The following is a 24253-nucleotide window of genomic DNA, read 5'->3' as shown; positions in this document are numbered from 1 at the left end:
AATAACTGCACTTTTTTTAAATTAATTGTATTTTAACTTGTATTTTAACGTATTTTAACTTGTTATGTATGAAAGCGTGGTGTTGTGTTTGTCTTGAAGCTGTCGTGGCACTGTAATTTCCTGAAAAGGATTATTAAAGGAATAATCTAAATCTAAATCTAAATCTAAATTATTATTACACATCTCATTTCTTTAGATCGACCATCAATGGCCTTCAGATTAGTAGCTGATTGATTTCTACCACTAGCTGCTACATTTAGAGAGATATTGCGTAGAAACAGGCCCTTTGGCCCACTGAGTCCTCGCTGACCAGTGATCAGCCCATACACTAGCACTATCCTACACACTAAGGCCAATTATCCTACAAACCTGTATGTCTTTGGAGTGCGGGAGGAAACCGGAGCACCTGGAGAAAACCCACGTGGTCACACGGAGAACGTACAAACTTCGTACAGCACCTGTAGTCAGGGTCGAACCTAGATCTCTGGAGCTGCAAGGTAGCAACTCTACCGGTGTGCCACTGTCTCTGAAGTTGTTAAAGTGCACAGAGGGTGGTGTGGAAGATGTTGCAGTTGAGACTTGTACATAAGTTGTTGCCCCCAGGTGTCAAGAGTCTGGAGTCAAGAATAAAACACAAAGAGCTGGAGGAACTCAACGGTGAAGTAGTAGCATCTGTGGGGGGAATAGATAGGCGATGTTTCGGGTTGGGACCCTTCTTCAGAGTGTTTATTTATCACATGCACTGGGAACGACGGAAAAATAAATGTTTTCCTTGCTGCAGCTTTACGGGCAGACTAAAGGGCATGTCCTACGAGCATGCGACTCCATGCGGCAAACGCGGCCTAACGTGGGTCGCTTGAGCCGTACGGCCTCGCGGGGCCGGTCCCACTTCGATCGCCGGAGCCGTATGAAGTTGTGCGGAGCTGGTCCCGACATCGCGCGGGGCTCCGAAAAACTGACCGTGTTCAAAAATTCGGCGCGGCAGGTCGCATGCTCGTGGGACAGGCCCTTTATGCTTTAGCTAGAGGGTGGGGAATCAGTGGCATTCATTGCCACAGACGGCTGTGGAGACCAAGTCATTGGGCATTTTTAAAGCGGAAATTGATAGGTTCTTGATTGGTCAGGGTATCAAAGGTTACAGGGAGAAGGCAGGAGAATGGGGTTGAGAGGGAAAGATAGATCAGCCATGATTGAATGGTGGAGTCGACTTGAATGGCCTAATGCTGCTCCTGTGACTTATGAACATAATGTGACAACACAAAAAATATACAATAATTAACAATTCAATAATACTTAGAGCAATCTATACAACGTCCATGGTACTCTATATGACTCTTTGACTGCATCAAAATGGAGATTTCTTTATTCCATGCTTAATCAGACATTCATATATGCATATGTTCCAGGAGCAGAATAAGGCCAGAATAAGTCTACTCCACCATTCAACCACGGCTGATCTATCTCTCCCTCTCAACCCTATTCTCTTGCCTTTGCCCAGTAATCCCTGACACCTTTGACCCCTAATGACCCTGACACCCAACCACTGACAACCCCTGCACAAATCAATTGTTTAGTACAAAGGCTTTTATTTATTTTATACTTGTGAGCAACAATATTCTCCTCACACAAGGTTTCCCGAGATAAAACAGAAAGAACAACAGTTCCACAAGCAACAATGGTGCTAAAGTATGGCGATAAAGAAATCTCCACTTTGACCTGAAAGATAGAAAATTAATTTTATCTTGAAAAAAATCACTGAAACTGTAACGTTCAGCTTGAAAATCAACAGTAATTTTCTTTTTTTCCCCACCCACAGGTCCATCCATACCTGTTGGGGTTGATGTGCAGGTGGAAAGCCTGGACAGTATATCTGAAGTGGATATGGTAATACTTTAAATTTGAGTATTTTAGCATCTTTTGACTATCTATTCACCTATTGCGCTGAAATGGTTCATTCCAAAACATAAGTAATAATAATAATAATACATTTTATTTATGGGCGCCTTTCAAGAGTCTCAAGGACACCTTACAAAAAATTGGCAGGTAGAGGAAAAACATGTAAGGGGAATGAAATAAATAGTAGAGACATGACTAGTACACAAAGTAAAGACAGAATTCAATTCAAAACACAACATGAGGCAATTAATGCACAGATGAAAAGGGAGGGGGACGTGGGGCTAAGGATAGGCAGAGGTGAAGAGATGGGTCTTGAGGCGGGACTGGAAGATGGTGAGGGACACGGAATTGCGGATCAGTTGGGGGAGGGAGTTCCAGAGCCTGGGAGCTGCCCTGGAGAAGGCTCTGTCCCCAAAACTGCGGAGGTTGGACTTGTGGATGGAGAGGAGACCGGCTGATGTGGATCTGAGGGACCGTCAGGGTTGGTAGGGGGAGAGGAGGTCAGTGAGATATGGGGGGGCCAGATGGTGGAGGGCTTTGTAGGTGAGGATCAGGATTTTGTAGGTGATCCGGTGGGAGATGGGAAGCCAGTGAAGTTGTTTGAGGACTGGAGTGATGTGATGCCAGGATTTGGTGTGGGTGATGAGTCGGGCGGCTGCGTTCTGGACCAGTTGGAGTCGGTTGATGTAGGTGGAGCTGATGCCAAGGAGAAGTGAGTTGCAGTAGTCCAGTCGGGAGGAGATGAAGGCATGGATGAGTCTTTCAGCAGCGGGAGGTGTGAGAGAGGGTCTGAGTTTGGCGATGTTGCGGAGATGAAAGAAGGAGGTTTTAATGCCAAGTAGGCTCATGGATCAATATGTTGACCTAATTCCCATGGTGCTGCGAGAGAAAGGAAAATAATGTTTGAGGTCGCCAGAAGCTTAATCTGATCAGGATTTCTTTTTGTGTGTGATGCTTTCTCCCAGGACTTTACAATGACCTTGTACCTAAGGCATTACTGGAAGGATGAGCGCCTCTCATTCCCCAGCACCAACAACATCAGCATGACCTTTGATGGAAGACTGGTCAAAAAGATATGGGTTCCTGATATGTTCTTTGTTCATTCAAAAAGGTCCTTCATACATGATACAACCACAGACAATATTATGTTGCGTGTCTATCCCGATGGGAAGGTTCTGTACAGTCTGAGGTAAGTGAGCAGAGTGAACATAGTAAACAACCTGCACTAGTAGGCGAGGTAATTATTCATATTGTTTGTGGGGTTTTTTTTTGTTTGTACACAAATCACATCCCTGTACTTTTAGAGCAGGATTCCTTGCATTATCTAAATGGTGGCCGATTAGGAAAAGGGGAGATGCAACGAGACCTGGGCAGGCCCGTACCAAGCTTTTCAAAAAGGGGGGTGGCATGAGGGGGGATGCGGGCAGGCCTGATCGGCGGGGCTGAGCGGCGGAGGTGCGGGCGGGGCTGAGCGGGGGGGCTGAGCGAGGGGGGGGGGGGGGGTGCGGGCGGGCCTGAACGGCGGTGGGGGGTGGCGGCGCGATTTTTTTATTACTCTAGGGGAAAATAAGGGGGGTGCACCCCCCCTTCAGACGGCCATGCTCCAGTCATTGAAAGTACGCATGCAGGTGCAGCAGGCAGTGAAGAAAGCGAATGATATGTTAGCATTCATAGCAAAAGGATTTGAGTATAGGAGCAGGGAGGTTCTACTGCAGTTGTACAGGGTCTTGGTGAGACCACAACTGGAGTATTGCGTACAGTTTTGGTCTCCAAATCTGAGGAAGGACATTATTGCCATAGAGGGAAGGTTCACCAGACTGATTCCTGGGATGTCAGGACTTTCATATGAGGAAAGACTGGATAGATTCGGATGGTACTCGCTAGAATTTAGGAGATTGAAGGGGGATCTTATAGAAACTTACAAAATTCTTAAGGGGTTGGACAGGCTGGATGCAGGAAGATTGTTCCCGATGTTGGGGAAGTCCAGGACAAGGGGTCACAGCTTAAGGATAGAGGGGAAATCCTTTAGGACCGAGATGAGAAAAACATTTTTCACACAGAGAGTGGTGAATCTCTGGAACTCTCTGCCACAGAAGGTAGTTGAGGCCAGTTCATTGGCTATATTTAAGAGGGAGTTAGATGTGGCCCTTGTGGCTAAAGGGATCAGGGGGTATGGAGAGAAGGCAGGTACGGGATACTGAGTTGGATGATCAGCCATGATCACATTGAATGGCGGTGCAGGCTCGAAGGGCCGAATGGCCTACTCCTGCACCTGTGTTCTATGTTTCTAATACGGTAACGTGAAGTCCTAATATAGAAACATAGAAACACAGAAGATAGGTGCAGTAGGAGGCCGTTTGGCCCTTCGAGCCTGAAGAAAGAACAAACAACAATTCATGCTATCCGTGTTGTTTGATTTCCCGTGCATTTTGAAACATAGAACTGTACAGCACGTACAGGCCCTTCAGCCCACAATGTCTGTGCCAAACATGATGTTAAGACCAACTCCTCTCTGCCTACACATAGTAGCCATAAGGTCATAAGCGATAGGAGTAGAATTAGGCCATTCGACACATCAAGTCTACTCCAGCATTCAATCATGGCTGATCTATCTCTCCCTCCTAACCCCATTCTCCTGCCTTCTCCCCATAACCTCGGACACCTGTACTAATCACGAATCTATGTATCTCTGCCTTAAAAATATCCACTGACTTGGCTTCCACAGCCTGCTGTGGCAAAGAATCCCACAGATTTACCACCCTCTGACTAAAGACATTTCTCCTCATCTCCTTCCTCAAGGAACGCCCTTTAATTCTGATTTTACTTCGGAGTCACGTGAGTGACTACGTGAAGAACCGCGCTAGGACGCATGCGTGTCATTAAGCTACACGCATTGCACGAGTCATTTCGATGGAGGAAGGACGTTCCTCCTAAACGGCTGGTGTATACAACCAGCGAAGACAGGTAAGAGATCTACGTTTTCTTACCTTTAGGATGGACAGAAGACGGACCAAAGCTGCAAAAAGCTGGCGGGGGAGAGCCGTGCAGGAACGGGCAGCCAGCGGCGGCAGACAGCAGGGCTGTCTCCATTGTCAGGAGCACCTGTGCCGAAGTTAGCCTCACCACCGGCAGGTGGAAAGGCTAAACGCAAAACCGACCGAGCCGTTCTTTCGGACGACTCGGATTTCGAACAGCCCCACGTCACCTTCGCTCAGGGGCCTGTGGGGCTGAAGGAATTGGAGGAGCAGCAAGCGACCAGTGACCGAGATCACTGGAACGCGTTTGAGCTGCGGGACCAGCGACCGCGAGCGGGCAGCGCTCGAAAGCTCTGTACCGCGTTGGAGCGGCAGCTGGTCCAGGACAAGCCGCAAGAGCCAGGTGCCCGAGAGCACTGGACGAAAATGGAGCGGCTGATGGAGGCAATACTCCAGAGGGGGTCTGGCTCTACTGGGCAGACATTCAGCCCCTCTGCAGTACCTTATTCAGGGCTGTATTCAGCGTCTATTGCCTCCCAGGACAGCATAGCGGGGCAGATTTGGACTGACCCTGAACAGGAACTGATGGACAACTCAGTGCAAGGGGTAAGTGGCAACTTACTTGAAATGGTGGCTCAGTTCGCGAAGCCAGAACTCACAGGGGATGATTTACCAGCCAAGTTAGCGGCAAGTGTTAATTACATGTCCCTGAACCAGCTACAGGGACAAGCCCTAATTGACACCATGGGGCGTCACTTGCAACCTGGAAATTGTAAATCCCTTAATGTCCCAACCGTGAACGCATGTATTTTGAAGCATGTAGGAGCAAGCATCAGGACCAGGGATGTCTTACTACAAAAAGTACTTAAAACCCTCACCGCAGGGATAACGGCATTCACACGAACCCTGGATGAGGAAGATATGAGTCAACACCACAAAGATGCCCTCGCCCTCTTCTGCAATACCCAATATGAACTGAATAATATCAGAAAGAAGAGTATACAGCCGGTACTAGACTCAAAATTTGCGGGATTATGCAGAACAGAAACAACCACCGAAAAGACTTACCTGTTTGGAGGGGACCTACCAAAACAGGTAAAAGATTTGGACGAAGAATCCAAAGCCCTGGGAATTATAAAAGCTACCAAACGCTACCCCCAGAAGTACCACCCCTATGCACTCATGGGTCGCAAGGACTACTCCGGAGAACAGTCGAGGGCAAGACCAATCCAACAGCGGTCTTTTTTAGGACATGGCCCAGGCCGGCCCTCGTGGAAGATGCACCCATCTACAACACAAATCCAGACACCGGGGCCTCAACGTCCTCGGGGACAAGGGAGGAAATAAGACCACTGGTAACCATAGAGGTAGGTGGGTCTGGTCCCTTACTTATTAACGATAGCATGGGTGTTGGTGGCAGATTACACTTTTTTCTGGATGCATGGTATAAGTTGACATCAGATACTTATATCCTAAGCAGTATCCAGGGATATACGATAGAGTTCTTACAACCACGTAATCCTCCAGTCCAGCATGTACCGAACAGAGTGTTCAGGCTTAACGACGAAGATAAAGCAAAAGCACATGCTGAACTGCAGAGACTCCATAAACTGGGGATAATTGAACAAACCCAACACGAACCTTTAGAATTCGTGTCCAACATTTTTATTAAACATAAGAAAGATGGTGGTTGCCGCATCATCATAGATTTGAGTAATTTGAATGTTTTTTGTAAAATATATTCATTTCAAAATGGAAACCTTTGCTACTGCTAAACTATTAATCTCCAAAGGTTACTATATGGCAAGCATTGATTTAAAAGATGCTTACTATTCAGTACCCATAACAGGTGACCACAGACGTTATTTGAAATTTAATTGGATGGATCAACACTGGCAATACAGAGCACTACCAAATGGACTTACTTCTGCACCTAGGTTATTTACCAAAATATTAAAACCAGCCTTAGCTTTCCTACGTGAACATAAACACATTGTGATGGCTTACTTGGATGATATACTTATATTGGGCAAAAGGGTAAAACAAGCAGAATTAACAATAACAGCCACTATACAATTATTTGAAAGCCTAGGATTCATTATCCATCCAATTAAATCAAAATTGGAACCATCTATTAGACAGGTGGCGAGAATGATTGGCAAGATAATAGCAGCCTTTCCAGCTGCACAATTCGGGCCCTTATATTATCAGAATTTACAAAGGGCAAAAATAAGAGCTCTAAAATACAATGGAGGTCATTTTGATAGACCTATGGAACTACCAAAAGAAGCCATACTAGAACTACAATGGTGGAAAGAAAACATTAGGCATTGTTCCAATCCAATCATTATCAGCAATCCGTCTATCACACTACAAACGGATGCTAGTGCTCTCGGATGGGGTGCCACGGATTCCATCACCAGCTGTGGTGGGAGATGGAATGAACAGGAGTCATCATTACTACACACTTTGGGCATAAATTACTTAGAAATGTTGGGAGCTTTTCACGGCCTTAAGTCATATTGCTTAGGGTTATCTCACCAGCATATAAGATTACAAATTGATAACACCACTGTGGTAGCATACATCAACCACATGGGTGGAAACAAATCGACATCATGTGACAATCTGGCAAACAAGATCTGGCAATGGTGTATCCACAGAGGAATTTGGATATCAGCTACCTACTTACCAGGTAGACAAAACTTAGTGGCAGACACCAGGTCACGCAAATTCAATGAGAACATCGAATGGATGTTGGACAAAAAAGTTTTTGCTGAAATTACAACACGATACGGAACACCAGATGTCGATCTATTCGCATCCAGGCTTAACCACCAAGTGCCAACATATGTATCATGGGAACCAGACCCTGGGGCAGCAGCTACAGATGCTTTTTCGCTGCATTGGGGGAAATTGTTCTTTTATGCATTCCCTCCCTTCTGCCTCATCAGTCGGGTACTAAGTAAGATAAGACAAGACTCTGCGTCTGGTATCTTAATAGTACCCGATTGGCCTACCCAACCATGGTTCTCATTGGTGCAGGAGATGATATTAGAACCTCACATCACCATTCAACACAGACCGGATTTACTGGTAAATCCAGCAACTAGGACAAGTCATCCTTGTCACCGTCACATTAAGGTTTTGGTTTGTAGAGTCTGAAAGCTTCTTTATTACACCTGGGCTTAACAACGAGAGCTATGAACATGATCGCTGGAGCCCAGCGAGAGTCAACAAAAAATCAATACCTAGTATATATCAGAAAATGGCACAGGTATTGCAACCAGAACAACATTATCCACAGACCTACAAACATTCAACCGGTATTGGAATTTCTGGTAAATTTACACCATGACGAGCGACTTACGTACAGCGCCATCAACTGTGCCAGAAGTGCCCTGTCTACCTACCTCTGGAGAGAAACGGAACGACAGCCTGTGGGGTCACACCCTTTGGTAGCCAAGCTCATGAGGGGCATATTCAATGCTAACCCTCCTAAGGCCAGATATTCCCATATATGGGATGTTGGCATCGTTCTGAATCTACTAAGGAACTGGACTCCAGCCACTAGCCTGTCATTACAGACTTTGACCTTAAAAATGGTCATGCTGATGGCATTGGTCACAGCACAAAGGGCGCAGTCCCTACACAAATTGAGGCTGGATACCATGACCAGTTCGCAGGAAAATTTACATTTTTACATCCAGGAACTGGTAAAACAGAACAGGCAGGGATCGGCAGGCCTAAAAGTGATTTTCAATAACTACCCTGCAGATGAGCGACTGTGTGTGGTAACACATCTCAAAGAGTACATTAAACAAACCAAAACCATCAGAGGCACAGAACAGGCACTGCTCATTAGCCACAGACAGCCTCATAAACGAATAACAAAACAGACCATTTCCAAATGGATAAAACAAGTACTTACTAAAGCAGGTATAGATACTAATTGTTTTAAATCTCACTCCACCAGGGCTGCAGCTACGTCGGCAGCATACAAGTTGGATGTTCCATTGGATCAGATCCTCAAAACGGCAGGATGGTCATCAGAAGGAACTTTCCGTAAATTTTATAATAAACCAGTGGAGGAAACTGGAACTTTTTCAAAACCTATATTAAGTTCTGTAATATAATTTGTCCCCATCAATATTCGGGGTTTTATGATTTCTTTTGTTAATAAAATTGTTTGTTGCATCCACATACCGTATGGATGTCGAAAATATTTCTCCCCTATACCAAGGCAGATGTGTGTCATGGACTCGTCCACGGCATGAAATCACAGAGCTTTGAAATCTTCACGTAGTCACTCACGTGACTCCGAAGTAAAATAGTAAGATTAAACGAGAACTTACCAGTTTGAAGTTTGATCTTTATTTTATGAGGAGTAACGTTGAGGGAATACGTGCCCTCCGCTCCCACCCTTGATCATATACTCAACTGGTATCTCTCTCTAATCTTACTATGTTTAGTTATTATAGCTATCTGTGATTCCACACCGCTGCTTTGAAGAATGACACGCATGCGTCCTAGTGGGGTTCTTCACGTATTCCCTCAACGTTACTCCTCATAAAATAAAGATCAAACTTCAAACTGGTAAGTTCTCGTTTAATCTTACTATTAACAGCCTGTTTTGTGAGAGATCCGTTTCTAAGTTAGCTGGTGCTTTCCTGAAGAGTTTTGCAAACTTATATTTGACTTAATTATGCGGATTACTTCTAAACAGTCATATCGTTGGGTTCCAAATGCTGAAAGCTTCTAAGGATATTCATAATATAGTGTCAGAAATGTGTAGTTCCTAATTAAATGGTCAGTAAAATATCTGCTTGTTCACTGTTTTTCCACTTGTGCTTTAGCTCAAAGCAGTCGTCACAGTTTCTGATTATGTTGTTTGCAGGGCTACAGTAACATCGATGTGTTACATGGACTTCAGCCGCTTTCCCCTCGACACCCAAAACTGTTCGCTGGAAATCGAGAGCTGTGAGTCACGTTAAATCTATAAGGCAACGTGTTGCTTCCAAATCTGGTCCCCTGAGGCACTCATACTCTACTCCCTAAGCACATCCACATAACATTCTTGGAAGTACCCAATGTAACTTGATATTCTCTTCTAATTGTAAAATCAAATAGTGCTCAATGTTTTGAACACCATGTAAGATTATTGCAATATGTGTTTCTTTCAGAGGTGAAATTATGAGAAAGATTACTGAATTCGGTTCCGTATTAATTGTTCACATTACTAAAGCATGTTGTGTTTAATCCTTGCTGTCTCCAGATGCTTACACTGATGATGACCTCATGCTGTACTGGAAGAGTGGCAACAACTCTTTAACCATAGATGAAAAGATTTCCTTGTCTCAATTCATGATAAAGGAATTTCGCACGTCAACAAAACTGGCTTTTTACAGTAGCACAGGTTATACATTTATGTTTTTTTAAAGTGAGAATGTTTTCCTTTTACTTTTTGTATTTCAATTTGTTGGTGTTATCATAGTAATTATTCATAAGTTCATAAGTTCCAGGAGCAGAATTAGGCCATTTGACCCATCGAGTCTACTTCGACATTCAATCATGACTGATCTATCTTTCCCACTCAACCCCATTCTACTGCCTTCGCCTCATAACCCCTGACACCGTACTAATCACAAATTATTTGGAATTCTTTATTATTTGGTATTATCTGATTCAGTAGTTTTGGTGCCTTCTGCCTCACCTGAACAGACATGGCGGGGACGAGGTGAGTGGAAACATGTTAGAGGGCAGAGGGTGCACATAGAAGGAAATCCAAGCTGCAATGATAAGACAAATGATAATACTGAATGAGAGAAAAGTAAGTCTCATTCAAAACGTCAGCACTTTCATTGGCAGACATTAAATATTTGTCCATGTTCTTCTGCCAGGTTCCAACATTTTGCACTAATGTGTCAACTCTTTAGACTTTAGAGATACGGCATGGAAACAGGCCCTTCAGCCCACCGCGTCCACGCCGACCAGCGATCAACCCATACACTAGTTCTATACAATGCACAAGGGACTGTTTACAATTTTTTACAGAAGCCAATTGACCTACAAACCTTTTGAATATGGGAGGAAACCGGAGTAGCCGGAGAAAACCCAGGCGGTCACAGGGAGAACGTACAAACTCTGCATAGTCAGCACCTGTAATCTGGGTCAATCCTGGGTCTCTGGCTCTGTAAGGCAGCAACTCTACTGTTGCTGCACTGCGCCACCTGTTATGGGGCCACCCTTCATGCTGGAAGCAATGCTTTTTCAAGCCATCACTCTAAACTTTTATTTTAGGTAGCTTGTTAGTGTCTCTAGACAGCACATTTCCCATGTCTCTAAAGTCTAGAATGGAGTGCAAGGGGAGGAACTGTGGGGTACAGTTTGGGTATGAATGGAGCAGTGCTGACTTCTTTCTCTCCTTGGGACATATCTTTACCTCACACAGACTGTCTGGGAAGCAGTTACAAATTGGCCAGCAAAACGAGACTCACTCTTGACCATTCGTTTATGAAACCTTCTTAGGCAGTCTCTCACAATTGAAAATTATTTACTTCCACTCCAAAAGACACAAAGTGCTGGAGTAAGTAACTCAGTGGGACAGGCAGTATCTCTGGAGAGCATGGATATCGTCAGTCTGAAGAAGGGTCCCGACCCTAAATGTCACCTATCAGTGTTCTCCAGAGATGCTGCTTGACCCGCTAAGTTACTCCAGCACTTGTAATATGTGATTGTAATACGTGATTGTACATCTGCTAGCACGCAGTGGCTAGCACGCAAATAGTTGCCTGGGCCGGGCGCCATCTTGGAAGCTACATCCAGGCCTTACTTCCACTCCATTTTAGAGGGTTCTGACGTGACTAATAAGGCCAATGTGAGAACCAATGTCTTCCACTGTTGGGACAGGTGATGACGGCCACGGAGAGTCAAGTGGGAAGTCAATGAAGTTGTGAAATCCTTCTGCATTTAACATCTCTGTACTCCTGGTGTATGCATGGCCCATCACAACGTCAGGGCTCATGTACTTTCCCCATGTCCTTACATTCTCTGGAGCTGCAGTATCCTTCCAATGACAAGGGGCACCAAAACTGTACTTTAAAAAGGTGATGGTTTTTAGAAAATACTTTATTTGTCAATGTTATTTAAACCAGCCAATTTGCTCTCGTTCATCTTTGTTACATTTTTCCTTCACTATATTTCTGCATTCTTTGGATGTAACAATAACCAGTTATCTCCCACGTCATTCCACAGGTTGGTACAATCGCCTGTATATCAATTTCACGCTGCATCGTCACATATTCTTCTTTCTGCTGCAAACCTACTTCCCAGCGACTCTGATGGTCATGTTATCCTGGGTGTCGTTCTGGATCGACCGGCGGGCTGTACCAGCCAGAGTTCCTTTAGGTGAGGAGAGTAAAACCATAGCTTTTACACCAGTTACATCCAGCCCAGGCTAGCCAAGATTGAATTGAATCCTTTATTTGTCATTCAGACCTTTCGGTCTGAACGAAATGCTGTTGCCTGCAGCCATACATGTAATATTAACAAAACACAATAAACACAAATTAACATCCACCACAGTGAGTTCACCAAACACCTCCTCACTGTGATGGAGGCAAAAGTCTTAGAGTTACTGTCTCTTCCCTCCTCTTCTCCCTCTGCGCCGAGGCGATACCCCACCGGGCGATGGCATCAGTCCCACGGTTCAAGATCCGCGGCCCGGGGGGTGGTCGAAGCTGCCCGCAGCTGTTGCAACGGGTGCTCCGGAAAACAGGCACCAGCCTGTGACCTGCGAGCTCCCGACATTGTCCTCCATTGGCCCGCGGCCGAGCCCCGGATCCAGGTCGCCGCCGCCAGAACGCCGCCTCAGCCGCCGTAGCACCGTCTCCGCTCCGCACCGGGCCGCCCACAAGGCAGCGTCTCAGCCCCGCACCGGGCTGCTCACACGGCAGCGCCTTCCAGCCAGTAGCCGTGCCGGCCGCACAGGAGTGTCTCAGCTCCGCACCGTTCGCCCTCACCGGAGCGCCGAGTCGTGCCGCTGCCCGGACGTCGCCACAGCTCGAAGACGGCCAGCCTCGCGTTGGTGAGTCCTGGCTGGCTCTACCTCCGGACCCTCGAGGTCGGTCGCAGGTTGGAGGCCGCCAGCTCCGCCATTAGGCCTCAGCGCAGACGGGGGAAGAGAAGGGGGATACGCCAAAAAGTCGCATTCCCCCGAAGGGAGAGACAGAAAGCTCTGTTTCACCCTCCCCCCACACACATAACACCACCTAATAACCAAAAAAATTACTAAACTAGACAAAAAAAAACGACATAAAAAGTAAAAACAGACAGACTGCAGGCGAGCCGCAGCTGTATCACAGCGCCGCCACTTCCGGAATGTTGTGATCTTGTGTTCATGAGTTCATGAGTTCTAGGAGCAGAGTTAGGCCATTCGGCCCATCAAGTCTACTCTGCCATTCAAGCATGGCTGATCTATCTCTCCCTCTTAACCTCATTCTCCAGCCTCCTCGCCATAACCCCTGACACTCGTACTAATCAAGAATCTGTCAATCTCCACCTTAAAAATATCCATTAACTTGGCCTCCGCATCTTTAATGTGGCAATGAATTCCCTGGATTCACTACTCTCTGACTGAGGAAATTCCTCTTCATCTCCTTTCTAAAGGTATGTCCTTTCATTCTGAGAAGATGGCCTCTGGTCTTACACTCTCCCACTAGGGCAAACATTCTCTCCACATCCACTCTATCCAGGCTTTTCACTATTCAGTAAATTTCAATCAGGTCCCCCCCACCCCCACCCCCACCCCCACCCCCACCCCCACCCCCATCCTTCTAAACTGGTGCCATTCTTGCTGTGAGTGTAGGAAGGATATTAGTTACATCATATAATGCCAAGACTGAAAGTTGCCCCATGACCCATTATAATGCAAACATTGTTCATGAATCAAATCATTCCCCTCCTCATCCACAGCTTGGTTATGTTTTGTCTTGGGCTCAATGAGGGGACCACAAAATCATGAATGGAATTTACAAGATGCTCATCATTCAAAAAGACTTCTGAGTTTTTCTGAACAAATCTTTTCCTACCTCTCATCTCCATCTGTGTACTTATATTTAATCAGTCAAGGCATGTCGGGAGTAGAAACAGGAACTGCAGCTGCTAGTTTACAAAACAAAAGATACATATTACTGGAGTAACTCAGCGGGTCAGGCAGCATCTCTGGAAAACATGGATAGGGATGTTTCGGATCAGTACCCTTCTTTGGGCTGTTGGGAATGTTGGGAACTTTGTGAATCACCTGAGGGGTAAACAGTAAAGAAATATCAACGATATTAAATGAAAAGTAGGTAAAGATTCAGATAAAATGCAAAATGTAATGATAATGGCAAAATGGCATTTAACTTAACAATTACTGTACCTACCTATGCACAGACTGGATTTAAGAAAGGGTCATCTCGTAAGACTGTACTTTGTGTTTTTGGGGTTTCAATGACAGCGGCATTTTCACTTTTTCACCCAGAGAGTTGTGAATTTGTGGAATTCCTTGCCACAGAGGGCAGTGGAGGCCAAATCACTGGATAGATTTAAGAGAGAGGTCTAGGGGCTAGTGGAATCAAGGGATATGGGGAGAAGGCAGGCACGGGTTATTGATTGGGGACGATCAGCCATGATCACAATGAATGGCGGTGCTGGCTCGAACGGCCGAATGGCCTCCTCCTGCACCTATTTTCTATTCTAATCCTTAATAGTTATCAAACAAAGAAACCTTTCAAAAACTTCAAAAGATTTAGGAATAGTACCATTAGCATTCTCTTCAGTAAATTCTCAGAATCAAATGGGAAGACCAATGCACAGGTCCAACGCCAAAATCAACGGTATTGAGACCATGGCTAATAAACATTGGATGTAGAGTGCTGATTGTTGTGTGCAGAAGAGAGATGTGCTTGTTCCCAAGATTCTCGATCCCTATGTGGATGAAGGAACTGCAGATGCTGGTTTACACCGCAGATAGACACAACATGCTGGAGCAACTCAGCGGGTCAGGCAGCATGTTCTGGAGAAAAGGAACGAATCATAACTGGCATCAATGACTCAGGAAAGGTGGACTGAGTCAATTATTGAATCATTGCTACCAGCTGTGATGTGTTCTGAACCTTCTCATACCTCTAGTTCCCCTCTCCCCTAACTCAGTCTGAAGAACGGTCTCGACACAAAACATCACCTATTCCTTTTCTCCGGAGATGCTGCCTGATCCGCTGAGTTACTCCAGCATTTTGTGTCTATTCTTTATCGCTAGTAGGTTGAGGAACCAGCGGAATTCAAACGAAGATTTAAATGTGTATTAGCACAATATTTTCTGAGGTAATTTGGGATTGACAATGAAAACTGAGTTCAAGCAAAGAAGATATGACTGTTGGCAACATCTGATTTGGAGTACTGTGAGCAAATTTGGGCCCCATATCTAAGGGATGACATGCTGGCTCTGGAGAGTGTCCAGAGGAGGTTTACAAGAATGATCCCAGGAATGAGTGGATTAGCATATGATGAGCGTTTGACAGCACTGGGCCTGTACTCGTTGGGGTTTAGAAGGTTGAGGGGGGACCTCATTGAAACTTACAGAATAATGAAAGGCATAGATAGAGTGGATGTGGAAAGGATGTTTCCACTAGTGGGAGAGTCCAGGACCAGAGGTCATAGCCTTAGAATTAAAGGACGCTCTTTTAGAAAGGAGGTGAGGAGGAACCTCTTTAATCACAGGGTAGTTAATCTGCGGAACTCATTGCCACAGAGGGTGGTGGAGGCCAAGTCAGTGGATATTTTTAAGGCAGAGATAAACAAATTCTTGATTAGAACGGGTGTCAAGGGTTATGAAGGCAGGAAAATGGGATTTGGAGGAAGAGATCAGCCATGATTGAATGGCGGAGTAGACTCGATGGGCCGAATTGCCTAATTCTAGTTCTATAACATGTGAACTTGTGAAAGAGGTATCCTTCCATCTTGAAGAACTCTTAGACACCAAATAAAAGAGAAAGCAGGGGTAAGAGGAGCAACAATGGATATGGTAGTCTTTCCTTGCCCAAAGTGTTTGACATTAGCCTGTGGGTCGGTGCCATGAAGATTGTACTCAAAGTTTACTGCACTGCGCTGTTTCTAGATTATAGAGACAATATCCTTGTTTTCCAAATGATTTTTCATGAAATCTTTTATTTTCCATCCTTTTCAGTCTTGACAGTGTTCTTGTTGTTATTCATTTTCTCTTGAGGTAAATAGCCGTGGGGAACAGTAGATGTCATTTAATGATTCAATGATACCTTATTGTCCCATGTACCTAGGTGCAGTGCAATGCTTTGTCTTGCATTTAATCTACTTTGAATTACATTAGACAATAATACAGTCCATCTACACAATAAGTGCAATAGGCTTATGTCGGGTCCACCATGTGGCAACACTGCCTCGGTTGTATGCAAAACAAAGCATTTCCCTGTACCTGGGTACGCTAGGTACTTGTGACAATAAAGTATCATCCATTCATCATTCGTTATACCTACGTATTATCATACTGCTGTGATGTAATGCTGAGGCTCTATAAGGCGCTGCTAAGGCCGCATTTGGAATATTGTGAGCAATTTTGGGCACCGTATCTGAGGAAGGAAGACACAAAATGCTAGAGTAACTCAGCGAGATAGGCAGCATTTCTGGAGAAGAAATGGGTGACATTTTGGGTCGAGACCCCTCTTCAGACTGAGGAAGGATTTGCTGGCTCTGGAGAGGATCCAGAGGAAGTTTACAAGAATGATCCCAGGAATGAGTAGGTTAACATACGGTATTTGTCGGCACTGGGCCTGTACTCGCTGGAGTTTAGAAGAATGAGGGGGGGTGGGCCTCATTGAAACATACAGAATAGTGAAAGGCTTGGATAGAGTGGATGTGGAGAGGATGTTTCCACTAGTGGGAGAGTCTAGGACTAGAAGTCATAGCCTCAGAATTAAAGGATGTTCTTTTAAGAAGGAGATGAGGAGAAATTTATTTAGTTAGAGGGTGATGTATCTCTGGAATTCTTTGAACAGAAGGTTGTGGGGGCCAAGTCAGTGGATATTTTTAAGGCAGAGATAGATAGATTTTTGATTAGTGCGGATGTCAGAGGTTATGGGGAGAAGGCAGGAGAACGGGGTTAGGAGGGAACGATATATCAGCCATGATTGAATGGCGGAGTAGACTTGATGGGCCAAATGGCCTAATTCTACTCCTATCACTTATGACCTTATGACCTCCTCACTGGACCAATGGTAACATATATAAAACACTAGACTAAGTGGGACCCGTTGGGTCCCAGCATCACACGGGAGGGCTGGTCACCAAAGCAATATTCCACCTCTCCATCAATTGCAATATTGATCGCCAGTAGGGGGGGGGGGGGGGGGGGGGTTCTGTTGCGCTAGTATGGGTGTTGGGGGCCGAAGGTACTGTTTTCCAGAGGGCTAGTATAGACATTGTGGGCCGAATGGATTATTGGTCTGGCAGCCAACTGTTGCAACGATTTTAAAAGCCAAGCCAAGGGAAACAATTTGGCTGCAGCCACCCGACAACCAAAATTCATTTCGTGAACACAAACTTTTTCAAAAGGCGAGGCAAACAATTGGGCAGCAGCCACTTTACAGCCGCATCGAGGGGACTCACCGTGGAGTAGACGTGCGTTCAATGTTATTCGCAGCTCAGAGAGCCGTGATCCTCTCGCTTCCTGGGTCTGGTAGAGACTGAGTGAGGCACTACACTTCCGGGTTTTATAGTCCCTCCCCCCTGCCGCCAGCGGGGGCAGCAGAGAGAATGGCAATTTAAAAATAAACATTAATATCTCTCTGATGTTTCATCGATGGGAAAAAACTCCGGTCCCGGAAGGCGGAGGGGGGCTCTGAGCGAGGTGGCCAAAAATGACGGCAGTAGGTGGCGCCGTTTGGAAATCGCAGCACAGTGGGCCAAAAGCGGTCAAGATCAGACTTTTGGTAATATAGATATCCTCTCCCTGTTATTCCAGGTATAACGACAGTTCTGACCATGTCGACCATTATCACGGGCGTAAATGCTTCCATGCCGAGGGTGTCGTACATTAAAGCCGTGGACATCTACCTGTGGGTTAGTTTTGTGTTCGTCTTTCTCTCAGTGCTGGAGTACGCAGCTGTGAATTACCTGACTACAGTGCAAGAGAGGAAAGAACGAAAACTTCGGGCAAAGGTGAGAATATGAATACTATTGGCTGCGCTAATTCTATTTAATACTGTCTGCCAGAGCCATTAAATTTAATTAAATTTAATGCTATATGCCAGAGCTATGTCCTGTCCCCTTTTTGCCCTCCCGATTTCCTTTTTTAGTGTGTTCCTTTGTTCCTGAAACTCCTCCAGGGATAGACTTGATCCAGGGATAGACTGCCTATACCAGCCCCATGCCTCCTGAGTTTAGTTTAGTTTAGAGATACAGCATGGAAACAGGCCCTTCAACCCACTGATTCCCCACTGGCCAGCGATCCCCGCACTTTAACATTATCCTACACACACTAGGGACAATTTTACATTCCTACCAAGCCAATTACCTACAAACCCGTGCATCTTTGGAGTGTGGGAGGAAACCGAAGATCTCGGATAAAACCCACGCCGGTCACGGGGAGAAGGTACAAACTGCTTACCGACAAGCACCTGTAGTCAGGATCGAACCTCGGTCTCTGACGCTGTAAGGCAGTAGCCTTACTGCTACGCCACCGTGCTGCCCACTATTCTTGACTGGAGCCTCAATTTCTCTGGTCATCTGATCACCAAACTTTCATAGAAACATAGAAAATAGGTGCAGGAGTAGGCCATTCGGCCCTTCGAGCCTGCACCGCCATTCAATATGATCATGGCTGATCATCCAACTCAGTATCTTGTACCTGCCTTCTCTCCATACCCCCTGATCCCTTTAGCCACAAGGGACACATCTAACTCCCTCTTAAATATAGCCAATGAACTGGCCTCAACTACCTTCTGTGGCAGAGAATTCCAGAGACTCACCACTCTCTGTGTGAAAAATGTTTTTCTCGATTTTAGTTTTCGATTTTGTTTATTGTATCGTGTAGTGAGGTAAAGGAAAAAGGTTTTGTTGCGTACTAACCAGTCAGCAAAAAGACATAGTGCATAGATACATGATAAAGGAATAACGCTTAGTGCAAGGTAAAGCCAGTAAAGCCTGATCAAAGATAGTCTGAGGGTCACCAATGAGGTAGATAGGAATTCAGGACTGCTCTCTGGTTGTGGTAGGATGGTTCAATTGTCATCCAGGCTTCCTTACGCCCACCTGCCTTGCCCTTTAACAGGAACATGCAGGTCCTGGAACTCTTGTCAGCCTTTTTAAAACTTCCCACTTTCTCGATGTTTCTTTTCTTTCAAACTCTCTGCTTCAATCAACTTGAGCAAGTGCCTGTCTAATACATTCAAAGTTGGCCTTGCCACAATTTAGAATTTTAACTTGTTGGGCCGCCCTGTCTCCATCCATAGCTATCTTAAACCTAATAGTCGCTGGTCCCAAAAGTCTCATCCATGAACACTTCATCCACTTGCCCCTCCCAAATTCCTAAGACTAGATCAAGCATTTCCCTCTCACATGTAGGGCCCTCCACATATTACCTGAGGAAACTTTCCTGAACACATTTACATAGAAACATACTGTAGAAAATAGATGCAGGAGGAGGCCATTCGGCCCTTTGAGCCGAATTCATTTTTTATCATGGCTGATCATCCACAATCAGTAACCCGTGCCTGCCTTCTCCCCATACCCCTTGATTCCGTTAGCCCCAAGAGCTCTATCTAACTCTCTTTTAAATTCATCCTGTAATTGGCCTCCACTGCCTTCTGTGGCAGAGAATTCCACAGATTCACAACTCTCTGGGTGAAAAAGTTTTTTCTCATCTCAGTTTTAAATGGCCTACCCATTATTCTTGGACTGTGGCCCCTGTTTCTGGACTCCCCCAACATTGGGAACATTTTTCCTGCATCTAGCTTGCCCAGTCCTTTTATAATTTTACATGTTTCTGTAAGATCACCTCTCATCCTTCTAAATTCCAGTGAATCCAAGCCCAGTCTTTCCAATCTTTCCTCATATGACAGTCCCACCATCCCGGGCCTTTGACAAAATAGTAATGGGATAAATAACCATCGTGAAATTTGCTCAATATTGGCCTGTGCACTAGTTTAGAGATACGGTGTGGAAACTGGCCCATTGGCCCACCTATGATCACCTGTTCACAATAGCTTTATGTTATCCCACTTTCACACCCACTCCTTACACACTAGGGACAATTTACAGAGGTCAGTTAACCTTCAAATCTGCGTGTCTTTAGAATGTAGGGGGAAACCCGAGCCTCAGGGAATACCCAGCTGGTCACAGGGAGAACGTACAAACTCCGTACCACACACCAACCAGATAAAACAAATATGGCCTTAATCTGAGGCCGTTTTTGCAATGTCATTTAAAATTAGGGGGGAAATTACTGCAAATTAAATGCCCATAACTAAATATCTCATAGCAAATATTAAGTCGTTAGCTTTATTATCAGGAGAAACAAAGAACTGCAAGAAGGGTTTCGGCCCAAAACGTCACCCATTTCCTTCGCTCCACAGATGCTGCTGCACCCGCTGAGTTTCTCCAGCATTTTTGTGTACCTTCGATCTTCCAGCATCTGCAGTTCCTTCTTGAACACAAAGAACTGCAAATACTGGTTTATACCAAAAAAAACACAAAGTGGTGGAGTAACTGGGTGGCACGGTGGCGCAGCGGCAGAGTTGCTGCCTTTCAGCACTTGCAGCGCCGGAGACTCGGGTTCGATCCCAACTGTCTGTATGGAGTTTGTACGTTCTCCCCATGACCTGTGTGGGTTTTCTCCCAGATCTTCGGATTCCACATTCCAAAGACGTACAGGTTTATAGGTTAATTGGCTTGGTAAATGTAAAAACAATGGTCCCTAGTGTGTGTAGGATAGTGTTAATGTGCGGGGATTGCTGGTCAGCGTGGACCCGGTGGGCCATAGGTCCTGTTCCCACGCTGTATCTCTAAACTAAACTAAACTAAACTCAGTGGGTCAAGCAACATCTCTGGAGAAATTGGATGGGTGAGGTTTCAGGTCTGAAGAAGGGTCCTGACCTGAAACATCTTTCTCCAGAGATGCTGCCAGACCCGCCGAGTTACTCCAGCACCTTGTGTCTATCTTTAACTTTATTATCACATAGAGTCATAGAGTTATAGATTCATAGTGTGGAAACAGGCCATCCGACCCAACTTGCCCATGCCGACCAACATGCCCCATCTCCACTAGTCCCACCTGCCTGTGTTTGGCCCATATCCCTCTAAACCTATCCTATCTATATACCTATCCAAATGTTCCTTAAATGTTGTGATAGTACCTGCCTCAACTGCCTCCTCCAGCAGCTCGTTCTATACAATACAATACAATACAATTCAATTTATTGTCATTTGGACCCCTTGAGGTCCAAACGAAATGTCGTTTCTGCAGCCATACATTACAAAACAAAAAGACCCGAGACACAACACAATTTACACAAACATCCATCACATCGTTGTGATGGAAGGCACAAAAAACTTATCTCTCCACTGCACTCTCCCCCCCGATGTCAGAGTCAGAGTCAAAGTCAAAGCCCCCGGCTGGCGATGGCGATTGTCCCGTGGCCATTAAAGCCACGCCGGGTGATGCAAGGTCGTGCACCGGGTCTTGTTGTTAGAGCCCCCGGCGTGCGCTCGCAAAGTCCCGCGGCCATTCCAAGCCGCGCGGGGCGGTGCTGTAAGGTCCCGCTCAGGTGCTCTTCAACTCCGCAACTCGGGCGGGAGAAGTCGCCGTTGCGGAAGCCCCGAAAAGCGGTCTCCCAGCAGGGACCCGCGGGCTCCCAGTGCCGCCGTACGCCAAACCCACAGTTGCAGCCTCCGAATCTCCGGGGGTCGGGTGGCAGCAGCGTCCACCACAGCTCCACCCACTCCGGACTCGGCCAGCTCCGTGACGGTGAGTAGTCAGCAGCTCCGCAGCTAGAACCCCAGGTCGTTCCTGTTGGAGGCCGCTCCACGTTGCAGCCCCAACGACAACGGAGACCCGACAAAGAAAAGGTTGGGTCTCCCGTGCAGGGGAAAGATTTTAAAGTTACCCCCTCCCCCCCCCCCCCACACACATACCCCAACAAAAAAAATAACAAAAACTACATAAAAACGAGACAAAAAATAATAAAACACAGACGGACTGCAGAGGCCGCTGCTGACGAGAGTCGCGCCGCCTGTCCCTACCACCTCATGTGTAAAAAAGTTGCCCCTCGGGTTGCTATTAAATCTTTCCTCCCACACCTTAAACCTATGTCCTTTGTTTTTGATTCCTACATGCACAAAATGATGTGCTGGTGGTGTATGGCAAAATGGTGTGCTGGGGGCAAAATGGTGTAATGAAAAGCTTACTGAGTTAAACAGCTCTCAGCATAACTAAACACTTTAACTCCCCCTCCCATTCCCATATGAACCTTTCTATCCTGGGCCTCCTCCACTGTCAGAGTGAGGCTCTCCTGATTACCTTGTATGCCTCCTTGTCACAGCCCCCTCTGTGAACAATGAACCATTGTACATTTTCTTATCATCGACTACTATTGATCAGTCATTTTCACACCCTACCCATCCATATCTCTTGACTCCCTCTGCTCTGATTCTCAGTCTGAAGAAGGGACTGGACCCGAAACGTCACCTATTCCTTTCTCCAGAGTTGCTGCCTGACCCGCCGAGTTACTCCATCTTTTTGTGTCAATCCTCAGCTTAAGTTACATTTATTATCACATGCACCAATTAGTACAGTGAGATTTGAGTTACCAAAGCTACGAATACGAGCTTAGTTCAGTTGGTTACATTTTCTCACAGTCAGAAAGGTGATGGAAACTGTACTCCATGGTCTGGGATTAGAAAATCTAGGTTGATTCGTGAATGTAAGTATCAGAGTACAGGATACTGTTAATGTTTGTGAACCTGGCACCATACGGCTCTGATGCTGAAGAGCTATCTGTGCACCTAGCCATGATGCTCCATCTCACTAACAACAGTGACATCTATCAGAAACCCAAATAACTGCAGGTAGAGTCATAGAGTCATACAGCACGGAAACAGGCTCTTTGAACCAGCTTGTCCACGCTAGCCAAGATGCCCCATCAACGCTAGTCCCACCTGCCCGTGTTTTGCCCATATTCTTCTAAACTTTTCCTATCTATGTACCTGTCCAAATGTTTTTTATAGACACAAAATGCTGGAGTAACTCAGCGGGACAGGCAGCATCTCTGGAGAGAAGGAATGGGTGGCGTTTTGGGTCGAGACCCTTCTTCAGACTAGTCAGGGGAAAGGGAAACAAGTGATATAGATGGTGGTGTAGAGAAACATAGAACAAATGAATGAAAGATATGCAAAAAAATAATGATGATAAAGGAAACAGGCCATTGTTAGCTGTTTGCTAGGTGAGAATGGGAGCCTGGTGCGATTTGGGTGGGGGAAGGATGGAGAGAGAAGGAGTGCAGGGGTTACATGATGTTAGAAGGGTTTTCACCCAAAACATCACCTATTCCTTTCTCCAGTTACTGAGTTACTCTGAGTTACTCCAGCTTTTTGTGTCTATCTTCAACATTCATACCACTGGGCTGTAAGCTGCCCAAGCAAAATATGAGATACTGTTCCTCCAATTTGCGATTAGCCTCACTCTGACAATGGAGGAGGCCTCGGACAGAAGGGTCTGTGTGGGAATGGGAAGAAGATTTAAAGTGTTTGGCAACCGGGAGATCAGATATGTCCAGGCGGACTGAGTGAAGGTGTTCAGCAAAACGATCGCCCAGTCTACGTTTGGTCTCTCCGATGTATAAGAGTCCACACCTTGAAAACCGGATGCAGTAGATGGGGTTGGACAAGGTGCAAGTGAATCTGCTTAACCTGAATGGACTGTCGGGGTCCCTGGGCAGAGTTGAGGGAGGAGGTAGAGCGACAGGTGTTGCATCTCCTGTGGTTGCAGGGGAAGGTACCTGGGGAGCGGGTGGTTTGGGTGGGAAGGGATGAGTTAACGAGGGAGTTGCGGAGGGAATGGTCTCTTCAGAAGGCGGAAAAGGTTGGAGATAGGAAGATGTGAGTCTTGTTCGGATCCCTTTGGAGGTGGCGAGAATGTCGGGGGATTGTGTGTTGTATGTGACGACTGATGGGGTGAAAAATACGGACTAGGGAGACTCTGTCCCTGTCATGACTAGGGGGATGGGGAGCAAGAGCGGAGCTGTGAGGTACCGAGGAGACACATGTGAGGGCCTCATCTATGATGGAAGAGGGGAACTCCCGTTCCTTAAAGA

General features: G+C 45.9%; 1 protein-coding gene across 1 annotated transcript in view; it reads left to right on the top strand.

Moving 5' to 3' along the window:
* Positions 1-24253, top strand: part of LOC116973134 (gamma-aminobutyric acid receptor subunit rho-1-like) — a 38103-nt gene that overhangs the window by 10886 nt on the left and 2964 nt on the right. Inside the window, exons 2-7 of the mRNA XM_033020856.1 lie at positions 1817-1884; positions 2862-3085; positions 9769-9851; positions 10147-10287; positions 12126-12278; positions 17908-18104. Coding sequence (XP_032876747.1) covers positions 1817-1884; positions 2862-3085; positions 9769-9851; positions 10147-10287; positions 12126-12278; positions 17908-18104 — 866 coding nt within the window. The remainder of the gene's footprint in view (positions 1-1816; positions 1885-2861; positions 3086-9768; positions 9852-10146; positions 10288-12125; positions 12279-17907; positions 18105-24253) is intronic.

The sequence above is a fragment of the Amblyraja radiata genome, chromosome 5, assembly GCF_010909765.2.
Source record: "Amblyraja radiata isolate CabotCenter1 chromosome 5, sAmbRad1.1.pri, whole genome shotgun sequence".
In the NCBI taxonomy this organism is placed as follows: domain Eukaryota; kingdom Metazoa; phylum Chordata; class Chondrichthyes; order Rajiformes; family Rajidae; genus Amblyraja; species Amblyraja radiata.
The sequence above is the reverse complement of the archived record's forward strand: the minus strand, read 5'-3'. Positions and strand labels throughout refer to the sequence as shown.